At 40.4% G+C, this 21,034-nt stretch overlaps 1 protein-coding gene across 6 annotated transcripts in view; it reads left to right on the top strand.

Annotated features, from left to right (window-relative positions):
• Positions 1-21,034, top strand: part of gria3b (glutamate receptor, ionotropic, AMPA 3b) — a 390,090-nt gene that overhangs the window by 288,256 nt on the left and 80,800 nt on the right. For all 6 annotated transcript variants that reach the window (XR_010019539.1, XM_063060955.1, XM_063060956.1 and 3 more), the window contains one exon: positions 12,308-12,506. Coding sequence is in view for 5 of the 6 variants with exons in the window: in XM_063060955.1 (XP_062917025.1) it covers positions 12,308-12,506 (199 nt within the window). In the remaining variant the exon portion in view is untranslated. The remainder of the gene's footprint in view (positions 1-12,307; positions 12,507-21,034) is intronic.

Raw genomic sequence — 21,034 nt, 5'->3', positions numbered from 1 at the left:
AAATCCCAACAAATACAGAGTGTAACACCTATTAAGCATTCCTTTTTCACTCCTCCTTTAAGCTTTTGGAAATATAATGTTATTTTGCTTAGTTTAAAATCTATAATTTGAAGCAAATTATTCAAGACGTTGCTCAAATATAAGGCAATTTTAGTTTTGATTTACCTTACAGAACAAGATTGATTTAGAGATTAGTTGTTGCAATATAGCAATATTTTAAGAGGTCATTCTTTTCTAGTGATATTTATTGTATAGCTTGCATTATTACTTTGAAAATGCTTAATACTGTTAAGGATTATCCACTTAGGTCCAATCTGAATAGCACATATGCCAGGCTGGCTCATATTACTCCCTAATTTGAAGTTTCTCACATTTATAGAAAATCAGCCTATTAATGTGATTCAGCTTCTGTCACTAGACACTGGTTTAATCTTTGTCATAACACTCAGCTCATTCAGCAATTACTATTTGAATAGTAATTTCAATTAGCTAAATATCTAATCAGCTTTGCTATTCTGGTAATGACACGTGCAATGAGATATCCCCATGTAAGTGCTTGTGTTGCTATATTGAACTATGAAGGAGAGATAGAATCAACAGTGTTTGTGGAAAAGAACACTACAACTCAATTCATGTGCCTTACTCTCAGAAAAGCAGAAATTAATTTGATTAGACTTTATTTTAAGAATGCTTTCAATGTCTAACAGGTGCAAATAGTGGCAACAATCACAAACTTGGTTGAATCACCTCCAAAGAAAAGGTGTATTATTTCATGTGTGACAGTAGAACAGTGGAATGCATTAAGCAGCAGCTGTGCAGGATGTTACAAGATAATTAGAAATGCCATTATTCCTGTGTACCAATGAATACCACATATTGCACCACATTAATATTCATCATGCCAGTCATCACAAATCACTGAAATATTTTGTTTGATGGCATTTGTTGACGTGAACAGTACAAATGGCTTTGCTACTGAAGATACAAAGATAATAAGTAGGAGTATCATTATAGGGCTAGAAATTACCGTGCATACTAAGAATCATATAATATTAGCGGAAGATGACTGTGTCAATTTTGGGCAAAGTCCCAAAGCTCTCAAAGTCAGGCAGTGTGCATGGTAGAATAGATCTCACGTGCAAATACCTGCAAAGTCTACTCCTCTATGATCTGAGTTTGGAGACATAGGAAATTATGGAAGAACTGTGTTAGATAATTGATTGGGGTAGGGAGGTGCAAATGTCCCTGGATATGGAGAGGAGATTCTGAGAAAAGGAATGAAAATACAGATGGGGTGGACTTACCACTTTACTTCCCGTTACACTACTGCCATTTAGGGCAGGATTGAAGGTCCTCCATCTCTGTCTGTCAAACCACCACACACTGATATAGAAGGAATCTTCATTGTTGTATCTGTAACCATATATTTTGACCAGTCAGGGTTATTACCCCTGAGAACCCACAAACCTGGAGAACTGGTGGAACATTTTTAGCCTGGACTCTACCCTTTTACCTATTTGGCATGGATGACCCTACCAAGAGACCAAGCACAAGGCCCTGACTCCAGCCAACATGGCTCTCTGGGTCATCAAGGCACACAAGCCTCCAAACCCTACAACAAGGTTATGGTCCTCTTGGAGGAGGAGTGGAGTAGGGAGATAATTGTAATGGCTAAGCAAACTAATGGGCATATTTCCAACAAATCTAATAATAGCAGTGTAGAAATACTATGAGACTTCTATTATCTGGAAGATTAAACAGTGTTAAGAACGATATTTTAAAATATTTTCGAGGGCAGCCTCAATTAATATGATTAGCTAATAGCCTGGAGGTTTATGAAGCTACAATGCATCTAGTTCTGAGGAATGAAGAAGAATAAATGAAAGCATTAGAGTAATAGCAATCATAATATATTTAAGTTTGAACCAGTTACAGAAAGAAAGAAAGAAAGTGAAATCCTAAATGAAAATACTGAACTCTAAGAAAGTAAATTTCAGTGAGTTGAACAAGGTTTCAATACAGGTGAACTGGAAAGGAAGTTCAGGTGTTTAAAACAAAACATGAGCCTTAAGTTTTCAAGACAAAGGTACTCTGGATTTAAGCCAAGCACTTTCCATGTGAATGAGGATTCCACATCTGGTGCTTCATGGATGACAAAGCGATTTGACATCAAAATAAAAGCAATAAAGCTATATGACAAATGTTAGACACAGATGCAATCAAAACTAGGCAGGGTAATGGAAACTGCAAATGTCTACAATGAGCAAAGAAAAAATGAGAAAGTAGTGAAAAACATAAAATGAAATCCTTTTATAAATAGAGATAAAAAATAACAATTTAAAAAGAAGGTGAAAACATTTAGGATCACAGTTAGAAATTTGATCAAGACAAGAAATGTTTGCACAGTCATCTTCTACAAACAGCAGTGTGAAAGTAATCAGCTTTAAATTATATTGTCTCTAAGAGGGATATTGCCCAAAACACCAATATTAACTCTTCTGATCTTCTTCAGGATATTTCCGTAAGATTTGCACCTGAACCAAAAGGCACTTGTAGATTCTTTACATCAACCATGAAGCACCAACTTCAACATCTGCAAGAGTCACTCTGCACTGCTGACCACATTGTACTTGAGTGGATCTTGAATATTCTTGACTCAGTATTACCAATTTTATTACAGCTGACTTTCAAAGTAAACAGGGTTTTGATCCAGTCAAAAAGTAAGCAGAGCTAATAGAAAGAGATCATTTTTAGAAGTACTAGAGAAGAAGTGAAGAGAAATGTATAGATTTATAATCCAGGGTCTTGACTAATACATACTGCAATGAGTTCAAATTCCACCACAGTAAGTGGGGAAACTCAAAAGAAAAAAAGTGGAAAGATTGATCATAAAACTAAACTGTTAATTTTTAAATCATCTGATTTATTTTAGTTTCCATTATAAGGAAAGAAATTAGTCATCCTTACAGTTTCTCCAAATGTAAATCCATAGCTATGATGATGTGGCTGTCTCTGAAATGATTGCTAATTTGTACTTAATTGGTAAGCAGTTCAAGGAAACATATCACCACATCTTCTCAATCTTAACCAGAGAGTTTTGCCACTGACACACTTATCCTGTGTATGAATAATAATTACAACCTGAGACCATTGAAAATAGTAGAATCAAATCTGATGGCAACTTCTCAAAAGGCAATTGGACATGTTAATGAAGATGATTAATGTAGAGTGCTGTAGGAAAAACTGGGAGCACATAACTAAATTTGACAGCTTTCTGGAAAGGACTGGTGTAAACTTAATGGTTGCATCTCACGATCATCCATCTGCTCCTCAGTCAGCATGAAAGCATGTTTTTAGTGTATGAAAGAAATTAATAGGTATGATATATATAAGACTTTATCTTTGTGCTCCAGCATAATTAAAAGTAATCCAATAGAAAATCTAATTCTAAGCAATTTGAGTGATCACTAATGATTATGGTTGAGTTTTGTTATCTGGTGTTAAAATTTGCTTTTGATCATGTCAGTACCTTTCTGCCTTCCAGAATAGTTTGCGACATTGACGTAGTATACTGTATATCTGTCAAGAAGATGAGTGTTTTTATTATTCATTTATATTGTGTATTTTTGAGGTTATGGCAGTGCCCTTGGATCGTGGAGAAGTCCCGGAGGACTGTAAATTTAAAACGTAGCTGCACTATTCAAGACAGAAAATAGGAAGCTAGAGGCCAGTTAAACATTGTATCTTTGTACAAATGCTAGAATCCATTTTAAGAAGGTAATAGAATCATAGAATTGTACAGCATCGAAATGGGTTCTTTCAGCAAACTTTGTCCATGCAGTGACACCTCTCTATGCTAATCCCATTCTCCTGCATAGGGCCACCACTTCTTTCCTATGCAAGTACCTAGCCAAATATCTTAATTGTAATCTGACTGTAACATCTCTTCTGGCAGCTCATTCCAGTTAATTACCTACTACTGTGTGAAAAGCCTATCTTTCAGGTCTCCTTTCAATTAGTCATAGTCATAGTCATACTTTATTGATCCTGGAGGAAATTGGTTTTCATTACAGTTGCACCATAAATAATTAAGTAGTAATAAAATCATAAATAATTAAATAGTACTATGTAAATTATGCCAGTAAATTATGAAATAAGTCCAGGACCAGCCTATTGGCTCAGGGTGTCTGACCCTCCAAGGGAGGAGTTGTGAAGTTTGATGGCCACAGGCAGGAATGACTTCCTATGACGCTCAGTGCTGCATCTCGGTGGAATGAGTCTCTGGCTGTATGAACTCCTGTGCCCACCCAGTACATTATGTAGTGGATAGGAGATATTGTCCAAGATGGCATGCAACTTGGACAGTATCCTCTTTTCAGACACCACCATCAGAGAGTCCAGTTCCATCCCCACAACATCACTGGCCTTACGAATGAGTTTGTTGATTCTGTTGGTGTCTGCTACCCACAGCCTGCTGCCCCAGCACACAACAGCAAACATGATTGCACTGGCCACCACAAACTCATAGAACATCCTCAGCATCATCCAACTGATGTTAAAGGATCTCAGTCTCCTCAGGAAATAGAGACGGCTCTGACCCTTCTTGTAGACAGCCTCAGTGTTCTTTGACCGGTCCAGTTTATTGTCAATTCGTATCCCCAGGTATTTGTAATCCTCCACCATGTCCACACTGACCCCCTGGATGGAGACGGGGGTCACCGGTGCCTTAGCTCTCCTCAGGTTACCACCAGCTCCTTAGTCTTTTTCACATTAAGCTGCAGATAATTCTGCTCACACCATGTGACAAAGTTTCCTACCATAGCCCTGTACTCGGCTCATCTCCCTTGCTGATGCATCCAACTATGGCAGAGTCATCCGAAAACTTCTGAAGATGACAAGACTCTGTATAGTAGTTGAAGTCCAAGGTGTAAATGGTGAAGAGAAAGGGAGACAAGACAGTCCTCTGTGGAGCCCCAGTGCTGCTGATCACTCTGTTGGACACATAGTGTTGCAAGCACACGTATTGTGGTCTGTCAGTCAGGTAATCAAGAATCCATGACACCAGGAAAGCATCCACCTGCATCGCTGTCAGCTTCTTCCCCAGCAAAGCAGGGCAGATGGTGTTGAACGCACTGTAGAAGTCAAAAAACATGACCCTCACAATGCTCGCTGTCTTGTCCAGGTGGGCGTAGACACAGTTCAGCAGGTAGACGATGGCATCCTCATCTCCTACTTCTCCCTTTTCACCTTAAATATGTGTATTCTCATCATAGACTCCCTCGCCCTGGAAAAAAATTACTATCTATGCAATTAATGCCCCTTATAGTTTTATATACCTCAATGAGGTTACCCCACAGGCTCCTACAATCCAATGAGGAAATAAAAACCCACCTCTCCTTGTAATCACAGTCATAACCACTCTCTTTGTATTCCACACAACAACTTGGTGAGTCACTTCTGCACCCTCTGAATTGCTACTACATCCAACCCGCTGTGTGGTGAGTAGAATGGCGAACAATACTCCCAAGTGCAGTCTAACCATTCTAACCGTGATTGCATAGTAGCAGAATTAAGGGTTTTGGGGAAGGCAGGTAGGTGGAGATGAGTGAATGGCCAGATCAGCCATGATCTTATTGAATGGCTCAATGGGCTAGATGGCCTACTCCTGCTCCTATTTCTTATGTTCTAACCAATGTTTTGTACAAGTGGAATGTGATGTCCCAATTCGTGTACTCAGTACTTTGACCTATGAAAGCAATCAATGCAAATACATTTGCTACTCTATCCACTGGTGTCTACAGTGAACTATGGACTTGCACCCCGACGTCCTTCTGTATACCAATGTTCCTAAGTTCCCTGACATTTACTCTATATGTCCGGCCAGAATTTCACTTTCTAAAAAGCATTAGCTCACATTTGTCTGGATTAAATTCCATCTACCACAACCCCATTCAACTTCCAGCTGATTATGTCCTTCTGTATTCTTAGACAAGCTGCTTCACCATCTGCAACAACAATTTTGATATCATTTGCAAACATGCTTATCAGGTCACCCATATTCACATCCAAGTAGGACAATTATAGGGCAACCAAGCAGGATCCTGGAGAATTATAGAGGTGGAGTTCTCTAATTTATTACTGATTGGGGTTGACAGACATTTGGATTACTAGAGATGGAAAGGATCTGAGGAAAGTGGTGAAAGCCAAGAGTGGCCATGATCGTATTGATGGTGGCATAGGCAGGAATGAATGGTGGATGGCCTGTTCTTGCTCATCTCAATTTGTTCTTCTGTTCTTGAGAAGATGATGGTGAACTGCCTTCTTAAGCCTTTACAAACATTCCTTTTAGGTACTCCCTCAGTGCTTCAATACAAAAGTTCTAGGATTTAACCCCAATGATGATATATTTCTCGGTCAGGATATGCAGAAATTAACATTTCTACACCCCCAGTGTTTGTTGTTTCTAGCCCTATAGGCTTGGGAGTGTTCCCTAAAAACCTTGGCTAGAAACTAAAGTGTGTCTGCCCTTTATGATATTGCTAAATCAAACCGAGCAACAATGAACAGATCATAGTCATAGTCATTGGTATAGTCATACTTTATTGATCCCGAGGGAAATTGATTTTCGTTACAGTTGCCCCAACCAAGAATAGAGTATAAATGTATCAATATAAAACCATAAATAATTAAATAGTAATATGTAAATTATGCCAGTAAATTATGAAATAAGTCCAGGACCAGCCTATTGGCTCAGGGTGTCTGACCCTCCAAGGGAGGAGTTGTAAAGTTTGATGGCCACAGGCAGGAATGACTTCCTATGACGCTCTGTGTTGCATCTTGGTGGAATGAGTCTCTGGCTGAATGTACTCCTGGCCCAACCAGTCCATTATGTAGTACTGGTTGAGTAAGGTTGAGTAAGTGAAGCTACGTAGAAATGTTACCGTTACTCTCCCATCAATTGATGATGATTGAAAATTCACAACTGAAGCATTAATTAGATTTATTGAATTTGACTGGCTTTTTGTAGACAGCATAACTTTGGCTAAGGCTTCATATTGACAACTTGGCCTGAAGCACAGCTCATTCTGGAGCACAAAATTTCAGTAAGGATATTTTGCAGTTTTATAACCTTTTGAAATATCCAAAAGTGCTACTTCTTTTGTGGAGTGAATTGAATTGGCTGAAGACTGTCTTTTATGATGGCAAGTTAGTTAATTCCTTCAGTATTTCCAGAAGAACCTAGTTGCAGTTATTTTCTTCTCCTTCTGGGCTGCACAATGTTGAAGATGGGGCTGATCATGGAACTGACACTACTAATCAGGCAAACAATATTTTGAGATATGGCTCAACATTGATCTAATCCATTAGTTTTGGGATCACTGCATGCTGTTTTCATTGTTTAGGATTACAGTATTGTCAAGGTTGCAATTTCACTTTCAGATATCCCTTGAGTTGCTCTTGGCATTCTCTTTATGCACTTAGTTGAACTATAGTGTTTCCTATCTTCACTGGTGAGTGAAAGATGTTCCAGACTTAGTTATTAGATTTTGGTGGAATAAAGGTACTCGTAGTATTCCAACTAATGCTTTGTTTTGAATAGCAGATCTGTCCTAAACTGACAATCGAGTGTGACAAATGAAGTCTAGCGATGGTCATTCTTATCAATGCTGTGCATCTGCATTAGATAAGCTTGATGAAAATAAGATGTCTACCCCTCAGTGCTGGTTTTCATTATCTACCTCAAGGGTAGTCTGTCAGCCAGCTTGGACAAAGGTACTTTCCTTGGAATCCACAGATGATGGTCATTTAAGCCCTTCAACAAAGTTAATTCAGGGCTCTTATTACTCACAATGTTTCTATCAAGTGGTGAACAATGTGGAGAAATATTGAATTATCATCTGAGGGAAGGGAAGGTAATTAGCAAGAGATCACCTTGTTGAGATTAGTCCTTTGTCATTTAAATGACTTTAGTGGATCTGTCCTGCCGGAATGTTCCTAGTGATTGTGATGGAGACAGAGGGAGGTTGGCTGAAAGTATGATTCTGTGATTACAAGGATTGCTGGAGTAGATAACAATCCCAAATATCTGAGAGAAAGCAACACACACAAAAAATGCTGGTGGAACACAGCAGGCCAGGCAGCATCTATAGGAAGAGGTACAGTTGACATTTCAGGCCGAGACCCTTCGTCAGGGCTAACTGAAAGAAGAGGTAGTAAGAGATTTGAAAATGGGAGGGGGAGGAGGAGATCTGAAATGATAGGAGAAGATGGTGGAGGGTGGAGGTGGATCTAAGAGCTGGAGAAAGGAGAGGATCATGGGACTGGAACCCTGGGGAGAAAGAGAAGTGGGGAGGGGAGCCCAGCGGGTGGAGAGCAGGCAAGGACTTATAGTGAGAGGGACAGAGGGAGAAAAAAAAAGAGAGAAACAAAAAGGCGGAAAAAATTTAAAAATATATAAATATATATTAAATAAATAAATAAGGGATGGGGTGTGAAGGGGAGGAGGGGCATTAACGGAAGTTAGCGAAGTCAATGTTCATGCCATCAGGTTGGAGGCTACCGAGATGGAATATAAGGTGTCGTTCCTCCAACCTGAGTGTGGCTTCATCTTGACAGTAGAGGAGGCCGTGGATAGACATGTCAGAATGGGAATGGGACATGGAATTAAAATATGTGGCCACTGGAAGATCTTGCTTTCTCTGGCGCACAGAGCGTAGGTGTTCAGTGAAACAGTCTCCCAGCCTGCGTCGGGTCTCGCCAATATATAGAAGGCCGCATCGGGAGCACCGGACGCAGTATATCACCCCAGCCGACTCACAGGTGAAGTGTCGCCTCACCTGGAAGGACTGTTTGGGGCCTTGAATGGTGGTAAGGGAGGAAATGTAAGGGCATGTGTAGCACTTGTTCCGCTTACAAGGATAAGTGCCAGGAGAGAGACAGTGGGAAGGGATGGGGGTACGAGTGGACAAGGGAGTCGCATTGGAGGCCAGGATCCCACCACCCACTTTCCCTCACCCCCGCTTTCTGCTTTCCGCAGGGATCGCTCCCTACGCGACTTCCTTGTCCATTCGTCCCCCCATCCCTTCCCACCGATCTCCCTCCCGGCACTTATCCTTGTAAGCGGAACAAATGCTACACATGCCCTTACACTTCCTCCCTTACCACCATTCAGGGCCCCAGACAGTCCTTCCAGGTGAGGCGACACTTCACCTGTGAGTCGGCTGGGGTGATATACTGCGTCCAGTGCTCCCGATGCAGCCTTCTATATATTGGTAAGACCCGACGCAGACTGGGAGACCGTTTCACTGAACACCTACTCTCTGTCTGCCAGAGAAATCAGGATCTCCCAGTAGCCACACATTTTAATTCCATGTCCCATTATCATTCTGATATATCTATCCACGGCCTCCTCCACCATCAAGATGAAACCACACTCAGGTTGGAGGAACAACACCTTGTATTGCGTCTGGGTAGCCTCCAACCTGATAGCATGAATATTGACTTCGCTAACTTCCGTTAATGCCCCTCCTCCCATTCACACCCCATCCCTTATTTATTTATTTAATATAATTTTTATACATCTTTTAGTTTTTCCCCTTTTTGTTTCTCCGTCTCTTTTTTCTCCCCCTGTCCCTCTCACTATAACTCCTTGCCTGCTCTCCACCCTCTGGGCTCCCCTCCCCCCTTCTCTTTCTCACCAGGCTTCCAGTCCCATGATCCTCTCCGTTCTCCAGCTCTTAGATCAAACCCCTCCCCTCCCCCTCCTGTCTTCTCCTATCATTTCGGATCTCCCCCTCCCCCTCCCGCTTTCAAATCTCTTACTATCTCTTCTTTCAGTTAGTCCTGACGAAGGGTCTCGGCCCGAAACGTCGACTGTACCTCTTCCTACAGATGCTGCTTGGCCTGCTGAATTCCACCAGCATTTTTGTGTGTGTGTTGCTTGAGTTTCCAGCATCTGCAGATTTCCTCGTATCTGAGAGAAATTTAGCCAACTCTAATTTTGATGTTGGTGGTGTTTCTTGCTTTGCTGTTATAATGAGGAACACACACACAATGCTGGAGTAACTCAGAAAATCAGACAGCATCTGTAGAGAGGAATAAACTGTCAACATTTGGAGCTGAGTCCCAGCATCAGGATTGGTAAGGAATGGGAAAGAAGCTAGTATAAGAAGGCTGAGGGAGAGGAAGGAGTACAAGCTGGCAGGTGATAGGTGAAACTGGGGGAGGAGAAGATTGTGGGGGAAGTGATGAAGTGAGAAGTTGGGAGGTAAAAGATAGAATAGGTGTATGGAGCTGAAGAATGGAACTTCGTGATAAAATGGATTTGTATTCTATCCCGTCAGCTGGGGAACCTTAATGGATCAAATGATCAAATATCTCTCCTCAGTTGAGATTCTACATGAAACGCAGCTTTGCTGCTCCCAGTCCAATTCCTCTTGACCACAATGTAATATATCACAAATAAAAAATGATGAAAACTGTAACTGGAAAACAAAATCACCATGAACATGATTGGAATGATGACCAATTATTAATCTCAAAGGTAGCTGCAAGATGATTGGTGCTTGGATGATGCTTTTTTTTGATATTGAGATACAATAATTTCTGTTCAAGTAATTTAAGTAAAACCTCCGAGAAATTGATGGTGACACTGTGTTTCCACAAGTGGAAAGTATTCTTTTCCCCTGAATTTGGATGAATATAAGATCAGCTATAAAAGATTATCCAAATGTAGGGCCAAATTTGGTATGAATGTAGGAACTAGCATCTGAGAGTCAAAGCTATCAATTTCACAGTTCATGTACATAGTAGATCCCTCCCACTGAATTCAATTTTTAAAAATTACAATTTCCCCTCAATAATTAAGCTATGCAAGTCAAGAAAATTCTAAGTTCAGGCCCTGACTATAGTTGCTGGCCATTCCTGCACTGGGCAGACAATTAAAGCATTACAATTAGCTTCATAATTTCCTGGCCAAGGAGGTTAAGCATCTGCACAGCTCCCAGGGGAAAAATACAAAATATTGCTTCATAATGAAAGTATTCAACAGAAAATAGCTTGGATGAGATCCAATTTGGACCCCAGCCTTGGTTAATAAATCTTGTTGTGATTCTCTTTCATTTTCTCAAAGTACAATTGCAGCAGTAAAAGGTAGCCTATTATAGGTCTCATGTTGAAATACCTTGTTTTATTGTATTAAGGAAATTCTGCCTCTAAACAGTCACTTTTTGATTGATCATCAGTCACCAAACCTGATTCAGCAGAGTGCTAATTTTTAAATTGCTGATGCTTCATTCTTCACAGCATCATTGTCAGGAGTTCAGTTGTCTTGTTGTTCTCTGGCCCTTTCTCTTACTCCCCAACTTATTGTTGTCTTGACCCTGAAATATTAAATGCTGGAATAGAAGCTGATCAATAGTCCTTTCTGACATTCAAATGTGTGTGGTGGTTTGAGTGCTCTCTTAAATTTCACTTGAACTTGTGCATGGAGTCAAGTGTCTGTCCTCTAATGTTTTAAACACAGCTGTTAGCTTCTGGCAACATAATTACTGCAGTAGCTGAGTGATTGGTTGTAATGGGAGGTGTGTTGGTAATTGGTCTCAAGCAATTAGAACTTGTTTGATCAGACAGCCTATCCAATTTTTCTAGAACTGATAAGTTTTTTTTATGAGTACTGGAGGTCAGAAAATAAAATGAAGTTCTTGTTGAACAAATCATACAGAATGCATTGACCTTTGTAAGAAAAACTTAAGCAGATCCAGCTTGTAGAATACTTTCTTTGATAGTTCTGCCAGATATCGCAATATATCTTATTATTTATCAACAAAAAATAAACTCATTATCATTTTTAATCTAAGTATCCAAACTAGAGTATTTCGTCCAGACTAGACATGCTGTGATGTTAACTGTGTAAAAGCCTGATTACTCCTTGGAAATCAAACTAAATGTATCTTTTTGCTGGATTACCACTGTATATTAAATCATGGTCCTTGCAATATTTGTTCAACCATGATGGCAGCCAATGAAATGGAATGAGAGGATCAACAAAGCTTTAATAGTAACACTACTGCAAACATTAAGAAATGTGAACTTTTAAACAGGTTCAATGAGGTTGTACAAATTTAGAAACATCTAATTAAAAGGCTCATTTAATTTTAAATGACTATCATGCCTTTTTTTTTGTTTCAGAAACTCTAATTACCATGAAGAATTGATTAGATCCATTAAATTTGATTTCATTTGCCTCAGTCTCCAATATAAATATGACACTGTGATTAAATAGTAGACCTTTTATTTTATTGTTTAGATCTCTCTCGGGGCGAATTGTTGGAGGCGTCTGGTGGTTCTTCACCTTGATAATAATCTCATCATATACTGCCAACCTTGCTGCTTTTCTCACTGTGGAGAGAATGGTTTCCCCAATAGAAAGCGCAGAGGATCTTGCAAAACAAACAGAAATTGCTTATGGGACATTGGATTCAGGCTCTACCAAAGAATTTTTCAGAGTAAGTGTTTTGTTTTGATTGATATTCAATTGTTACCTTCAGCAAGTATATACTTCTCCTGTATGAAAGGTAATAGTTATGTGGAACAGGCATCAAGCTGTGAATCAATTTCTGTCTCAGTTTGATGAAAGCAAAGTTTGAGCTAATCTTATAATTACTGCAGATTTGTTCTCGGTCTCAGACATCCACCAAGGCATAGTCAATTACAGTACATTTCATTTGTAAACACTTTAATCTGATATTTCTCTCAAAATGACTGATTTGTTCTGGGAACACTAGTGATATAAAAAGGATATGAGGAAAAATCCAAAACTCACCCTCTGCTTTTCACAGTACTGTTATCACAGACACCCTTCTTTCACATATATCTTTCAGAACAGCTCACTATTCATGGGTTGTTATTTGTCAGTGAGATAAATGCATCCATAATAAAATACTAATGTGATTATAGGAACTAAGTATTTTCTAAGGTTGAGATGACAGGTTTTATAAACCTTTTATTTTGTACCTACCCTTTTTCACTATAATGAAAATCTAATCTAGATAATGCCACCAGCCATATTCATGGCATATCCGGCCTCATCCAGATGAATGGAATAGTGACGCACTGTAAGAAATACCTTTCATATCATCCATATGCTGCATATGGCACTGTTGTCTTTTTAGTTGTAAGATTACATAGTTTGCAACAAATAATCATGCCCATGGTCTCAAGAATTCCTGGGTTGCAGTTGAGAATATCACAAATGCACTAAAAGAGCAATTCCATGCTGGTGTACTTGGAGCATCTTTCAGTTTCCATCTCACATGGTTCAACGTAGCTAAATGTTTAAAGCAGGGTTCCCAACTTTTATTATGCCTTGGACCTAAACCATTAAGCAAGGGGTCCATGGACGCTAAGTTGAGAACCCCTGGTTTAAAAGATCTTTGATGTCGACCTAATGACAAAAGGATATAGATACGATGGACTCATAATCAAACATTCTGATTTAGGTCCAACAACTACAGTTATTCATAAAGAACTTGATTATAGATAGACTTGCAACTCTGCTCTGACAAAGTTCTGCAAGCACACTTAGAGATGAAATGTTTGTCCTTCAGCCTTTCTAATAATGTGATCTTGGAGTTTAGAAGCAGATATAATAGCTAGAGAAGGCCCAATAGTGGAATGCAATTAGCTGGCATGTAATGTCATCATGGCTTGATAATCATTTTGTTCTGAAATCGGGCAATCATAATAGGTAATGTTGTTAATTCCTCTAGGAAACGAACCAATGAATGCATATCATGTTTTAAAATACCACAGAACATAATGTAAATTATAGGTACCCACATATTTTCAAGGATCCTTTACACACATTTTTCATAAGCCAAGTTAGCCACTTAGTCATTTAGTGTCATACAAGCTATCATGATTCCACTGCCAGCTAGACTTGCCTAACAGTACGGCTAAATAGAAGATGACAGAAGAGATCAACCCAGAACCAGAAAATGAACCAATCCTTAACATCTCTTGAGGTAGCTAATATAAGCTATGAAATTATTAAAGAATTAGCTGTACATGGAGATAGCAGTATCCCCCGATGGTAGAATCATTAGAATTGGGTCACTTCTGAATCTTGCTTTCCTTTACTGTTGGAATACAAGTGTTTAATTTAAATGTCATATTTGGTCTATTGCATTAAAAAGAAGCTACTTTCCAAAAGAACTTTTAATGTATCTGGAAAAATAGATGTCACTATCAATATCTCTACAATAACCATCAATATTAAGCAGTATCAAAGTTTACATAAATTTCAGACATGTTATTAGCTTATAATGGTATTGACTCTGAAACTACCAGCACTTACTGTTATAATTCACTAAAACTGGGAAGTTTGGGTTGAAATGTAGTTGGATAGTTTCATACAGAGCTTCTAAAGTTGTTGTCAGTCATGAATTGAAGTAACAGCTGTTCGTAACTTTTCCCAGTACAAAAAGGGTACTTAGATGAATTGACTTGAACTTCATTGACAAATAATAAGTCATGACCTAAAATGTTCTGAAAAACTTGTTACATTTTTACATTTTGTTACCTTGTTACATTTAACTCCTTTTTTTAATTTTGTAGCTTGTACGTACTACTTTGCAAATTACTTGGCTCCAAAATAATTTTAGATGTCTATTTTATAATATTTGAAAGGTTTTGATATTTTCAGCTTTGCTTGGAATATGTTTACTTGGAATTTAAGCATTTCACTTAATATTTAAAATGTTCATTAAAAATGGTGCATTTTATTTATTTCTATACTATCTGTAATAACTATTATGATTGGTTGCTCAGCCATCTACATGACACAGATATTGGACTTAATAATATCTGCTCCTAATGAAGACTGGTTTCTGTACAAAGAGTGACTTGTGTCCCTCTAAAACTACCTGGCAAGATCCAGCAAAGACTCTGCCAGCCAAGTTTGTCCATCACATCTAACATAACAGTTAGCTGTGCTTCAGTCGATTGTGGAGCACTTGACAATTTCTTTTTCGTCCATGTCAGTGCAAAGGTCTAATTGGGAGTATTCGCTAATGTTAAATGTAAGTGACAGGTTCGAATTACAGTCAGTGTTAAAGCCGCACTGAAAGTATAGCATAACACACAAAGGATGAGATAAATCTCTACGTGTCAGGAACAATTTAATAGCTGTTGAGAAAGTTGCATTGATGTGCAGGAAGGAGCGGTAGAAATCTGGGAACAACTGGATCAAATAATTGGTCCACCGTTCAGATAAAGGAGCTGATGGCAAGCTCCATGCACTTTAAGAGGGTGGTGGATATGAAGTAAGATGTTTTATAAGATTTGTGCTTGTCTGGTAATTGCCATCCAGATCTTGAGGAGGGAGGTAAGCCTGTAAGATTTCTGGCTGATTTGTCGATGTTTTCCCAAACAGCAAGCTGGGCATAATAGGAGGGGTGGGGGTGAGAGAAATTGCCTACTGAATTAATCATTTGCAGGGATGCCAGGACAGCGCTGGAGATACCACACATCCCACCCTGCAAAAACTAATTTCAGGGAGGTAGCACCTCCGCCCCCAGCAACCCCATATCCCCGTCCACCCGGCGACCTCCAAGGGTGTATGTAATACTTTGTTTAGTGATTTTGTCTAATCTGTAAACCAAGTTGGGTATATGCAGAAAATGTGACATTAAAATATGTACTTATATTATCATGTTTATTCTATTACAACTTTAAGCAATTCTACAGGGAGTTTGGCCTCATCATGTAGGACATCAATAGCGTAGCTCCTTGGCAGCTAGCCAGCTAGTTTAAATCAGGGGTTGGCACGTAAATGTCGGCCCAGATCAGAGACGACGCAGTCGGCAATCGCCTCTGATCTAGGCCGACATTTATGTGCCGGGCAGCACCTAATTAATTAGTTTGCTTATTTCGGCTTTTTTCTTGAAGATGTGCTGGGTGCGGTCCGGCCACAGCTGTTCACGGCTCGGAGGTTGGGGACCACTGAATTATAAGTCACTTATAAGTCAATAGCATCATAACATTTTAAGTAACATTTGGATATTAAACACACAGCACATATTTTCCTCGTATGAACATATAAAATCATTGCAACACAGCAATATCGCTGAATCAGTGGGAGCCCTGGGCTTGTTTTCCTGCAACAACTTGGTCCCATCGAGGGGTGATGGGAGACAGCGATACTCAAAGGGGGTTCCTTATGTCCAGTCTATTCCGCAATTTTGTTTTCGTTGCATTCATTGCAGAAAACTCCGCTTCGCAGCGATATGATGTTGGAAATGGAAGCAACGTTTTCAGTGCTTTCGTGGCTATCTCAGGATACTCCGCCTTGACTTTGATTCAGAATGCCGGCAGAGATGTTAATCAAAAATACTTTTCAGCCCACCGTCATTTGCAAGCTCCAGGAGTTGATCTTTTTCCCGTGCTGAGATGGATGATTCACCGGGGACATTCACAAATGGGTCACGGATCCATTCCTTTGCACGTCTTGGGTCACTGATGACCTCGTGTGCATTAAAATTCAACAGTGCGTGACAGGGAATGAGCAAAGGTGCAGCTGACTCGTACCGTTTCATATCGCCAAATCATATCGTTTCCTCGCGGCCCGATGGTTGGGAACCACTCTTAGCACGAAGAGAGACCAATCAGGATGCTCACTCTCCCTCTTCAAAAAATCGATTTCCATGATATTGTATATAATTTCCGGGCGTCAGGCAGCCACTATCGATATGCGGGAGACTCCCGGAACTTCCGGGAGAGGTGGGATATCTGAGATACAGATGGGAAACGATCTGATTTAGGTTGCATACACGTTAATGATGGAGAAAACTGAGTATTAACGTCAAGTTTTAGGCAGGTTAACTTAGTGAGAATAAGAGAGGATTGAGGTGAGTTTGATTAAAGGATGACACTCCTGCAGATGTAAAGATAGCTTTCTGCAGATGGCAAATTTTCAAAGGCGTACTTTGAAACAAAAAAATTATTTTAAAATATTGATTGCCTGGGAAACAAAGCATTGTACATAGTGGTTCTGCCCAGAAAAATAGATGTGTCAGTGCTTTAATCTAACCGATGCCCAGATGACAGGGAAAAATGTAAGACGAGGTTGACTGTAACAACAGCTGAACAGGTTATTCAAAACAGCAAAAGAAAAGATTAAGGCCACATGAGCAATGACAGTATAGAATAATGATGGGAGGACAAACTGCCCTGATATTTATGACCAAGCAGGTAGGATGCCAAACAACCCAAAGATGAACCTAGAGGATCTGCCAAATCTCAGATAATAGTTATCTGCCTGCAACCAGGTTAGACAGATAGGGAGGGAGCAGTGCAACTGAAGGGTCAGAGTCACTGGAGAATGATCCTGGGTTAATGATTGGCTGCACTTGATTAAGAGAGTGAAACCTTTGTCGGTCCAGGTAGGACTGGGTGAGGCCACAGTGGTGGTGAACAGAGGCATCAGTCGGGGAGATTGAGAGAGGGACCAACAACGATTGACAGAGGTGGAGGGAAGCTACAGTTAGTTAGACAGGGATAGAAGGTGAGAGGTCACATTTGGGGGAGTCGGAAGAACAGCTACTATTGGTTGGCAGTGAAGGGTCCAAATTAGTGGAGACTCTGCAGCTAGTTGTAGGCAGGGAACAGAATCCTCAATCAGTACCAATCGGTGAAAGAACAGTGAAGAAGAGAGGCCACAAATATTTGGGGAGGTGATGGTGTAGAATAGAGAGGGCAGAAGGCCAAGAACAGGTGGACAGGAGATTGAGACCAGGATAGAGTAATGGGAGAGGCTGACAATCAGTCATATGAGAAAGCTGAAGGTTTTTGCTAGAATTTGATTTGAAGACACTATAATACAGAATTGGAAAGGACAAATGAAGATGAGTTTTGTTTGCTCACTAGTCTTATTAGTCTGTTGTACCCACGACTGTAAAATTTTCTGTGGCATCTAGCTAATTGTCTCTCAGCATTCACTGCTTCTGGCTACAAGTCTTCCCTATTAGCTCTGAATAGGTTTGATGGTGCTAAGGCAGTAAGTTTGGATGATATCTTTGATGCTGTATAATCTCTTGAGAAGGCCTGCACGATTTCAATTCAACTAAGTCGTGCAAAAGCAGTGGAACCAATCCCTTCAATTAACAAAAGCATGGTTATCAGCTACATGCTCCCCATTAGAAAAAATGCCTTCTTCGACTCTTACCAACTTTTATTCATGCACCATAGAAAGTATTCAGTTTAGCTGCATAATGGCAACTATGCTGCACATGACTGCGAGAGTTGTGTGTATCACAGTAACCAGCTTCTCCTCTATGGACTCTTTCTATCCTTCTTGCTCAGTAAAGCAGCCAGCACAATCAAAGACCTCACCCACCCTAGACGTTCTCCCTTCTCCCCTTTTTCATTGGGAGATGTTACAAAGCCTGAAAGTTCAAGAACAGCTTCAATCCCACTGTTGTCAGACTCTTGTATGGACATCTTGTAGGATAATATGGAATCTTGGCCTACAATGTACTGTAGCTTATTATGATCTTGCAATTTATTGTTGACCTGCACTGCGCTTTTTCAGTAGCTTGTGTACTTTATTCTGCGTTGTTAATTCTGTATTTACACCTTATTCCAGCTCAATGCATTATGTAATAATTTAATTTGTATAAACAAGTGTGTAAGACAACTTTTCACTATTTCTTGGTTCCGGTTTAAAATGGTGCTATTTACTGGTTTAACTGATAACTTCCTGATGGTCAATGGAATAAAGAAAGCACTTCACACTTGTTCTGGTAAATAATCCAATCCGTGTCAGAATTGAGCTGAATTGCCGGTATGATCTGGCATTTTTACGGTGTGGCTGGAGTCTCTCTGGGGCAGGACAATTACAGCATGTCCAGGCTGGAGTTGCTGGAGCGAACTTGGAGGCAATTCAATGCAGTAGAGCCAAGGCGAGGAAAGATCCAAGGTTTGATCGATTTAAGAGGCAAGCCGAATTGGAAAGGTCAGGTCATTTGATAGGGCGGAGCCCAGGCGAGGAAAGATCTGAGATTTGATTGGAGAGCCAAGCCGAACTGGAAAGGTCAGGTACTGACTGTATCGAGGTTGCGGAGATTGAGCCCGTGGGCGAGAAACAACCTGAGATTTGGACGATTTAAGCACCGGACCAGATGGAACTGGTTGCGGTGTCATAGTCAGAGGCAAGGGACAGGCTGGTTCAGCTCACTGCTCCGCAGCATCTGCTCACCTCTGTGTTGTACTTGGTCTGCAACCTGTGGTCTTCTGGATCAGCTGCAGTGATGCTTGGCTTTGTGAACTTCAGTTCTGAATGCTGTATGTTTCGATTTATCATTTGCATGATTTGTTTCATTTTTTTCTCTACTCATTGGGTGTTTGGACAGTCTTCTTTTGTTTTTAATGAGTTCCATTTGGATTCTTTGTTTTGTGACTGCCTGAAAGGAGACAAATCTCAAGGTTGTATAAAGTAGACGTCAGTCAGTCAGTCAGTGGGTGCCATCCCAAATCCGGGGTTGGCGGCTATGCACCTCCATCTTCTTTGATCTTGCGACAGCAGCGAGTACAGCCTCTCCTCCAGTTTGTTCTCGCTGGCCGCCTTGGCACCGCCCGCTGCCGCCCCCGCCAAACTTGAGCCCGATGCCAGCCGCAGCTGCTTCTTCGTGTTCGGCCCCTCCTTAGGCGGAGGCCTTGGGCAGGTCCAGGCGCACAGTGCAGCGCCCAAGTTCATCATGTCTCTTCTAACTGGGTGCATAGCATACAATTCGTAGATACGTGGTGAGGCTTTAATCTCTTCCACGGAAGATGGCTGTTGGCTCACAAGGAGCTCATCCGCCCTTTGTCAGGTCTTGTTTTTTCTAGTCCTGCTGGGTGTCCTCACACCCTCCTCACCAGACTAAGTCCGGTGGGGGAGCCAGCCAAGTCGCCAACCACTCGACCACAGCCCCTGGCCAAGTGCTGGGCGCCTTCCTGCCCCCCCCCCACCCGCTGAAAGTAGACGTACTTTGATAATAAAATGAACTTTGAACATGGGCCAATAATAAAACAAAACCCAATACATTCTTACCTAGCTGCAGCCTCTAATTCATCCAAGCAGAGGAGGGCATTGTATCTGTGCTGCTTGAAGCCTGCATTCATTCTTTGCTGTGCGATTATGTTCCCGCAATTAGGTTAGTATGTGCTTTCAGCTCAGTGTGCACCAAGCTCACCTTCGGAGCAGACAAAAACCAAATTCAAAACATGGGCTCGGGATATTATTTCAGTCAATGTAGGTTGCTGCTGACAAAACTATTATCAGTGTTAGTGTTTCCAAAGATATCATAATGTAGAGACATCATACAGCCACTTTGCATGCAATACGTCAATTGACCCAGTTATTTGCAGATGCAGATCAATATATCGGTACCTGATAAGGAAATGAAAGCCACTAATACAGAAGTGCACATCAACAGGAATCAGCAGTAGAAGGTTTAAGTGTGTGGTTACTGATTAAATGACAATCAGGATCAGGTTTATTATCACCGGCATGTGACATGAAACTTGTTAACTTAGCAGCAGCAGTTCAATGCAATACATAATCTAGCAGAGAGAGAAAAAAAAACTATAAAAAGGATTAATCAGCATTTCTAAAAACTCTTTGCACAAAGAAATTGTATCAAACAGAGGTTTGCACGTCTCATCGTATCCTTGTTCAAAGAAAAGGAAAAGATTGGCAATCAAATTGGAAATTGGTTTGTTAGTATCACTTTACTGAAATACAATGAAAAGCTTGTCTTGCATACTATTCTTACAGATCAGATAATTACACAGTGCATTAAGGTAGATCAAAGTAAAAAAAATAGCAATGTGGAATGAACTGCTGTTACAGATGCAGGATAAAGTGCAGTGCAGGTAAACAATAAGGTGCAAGATCAATAAGTGGTCAATTGTGAGGTCAAGAATTCATCTTATCGTACTAGGAACCATTTAATAGTCTCATTACAGCGGGGTGAAGCTGTCCTTGAGCCTGGTG

The sequence above is a fragment of the Mobula hypostoma genome, chromosome 10 (assembly GCF_963921235.1).
Source record: "Mobula hypostoma chromosome 10, sMobHyp1.1, whole genome shotgun sequence".
NCBI lineage: Eukaryota > Metazoa > Chordata > Chondrichthyes > Myliobatiformes > Myliobatidae > Mobula > Mobula hypostoma.
The sequence above is the reverse complement of the archived record's forward strand: the minus strand, read 5'-3'. Positions and strand labels throughout refer to the sequence as shown.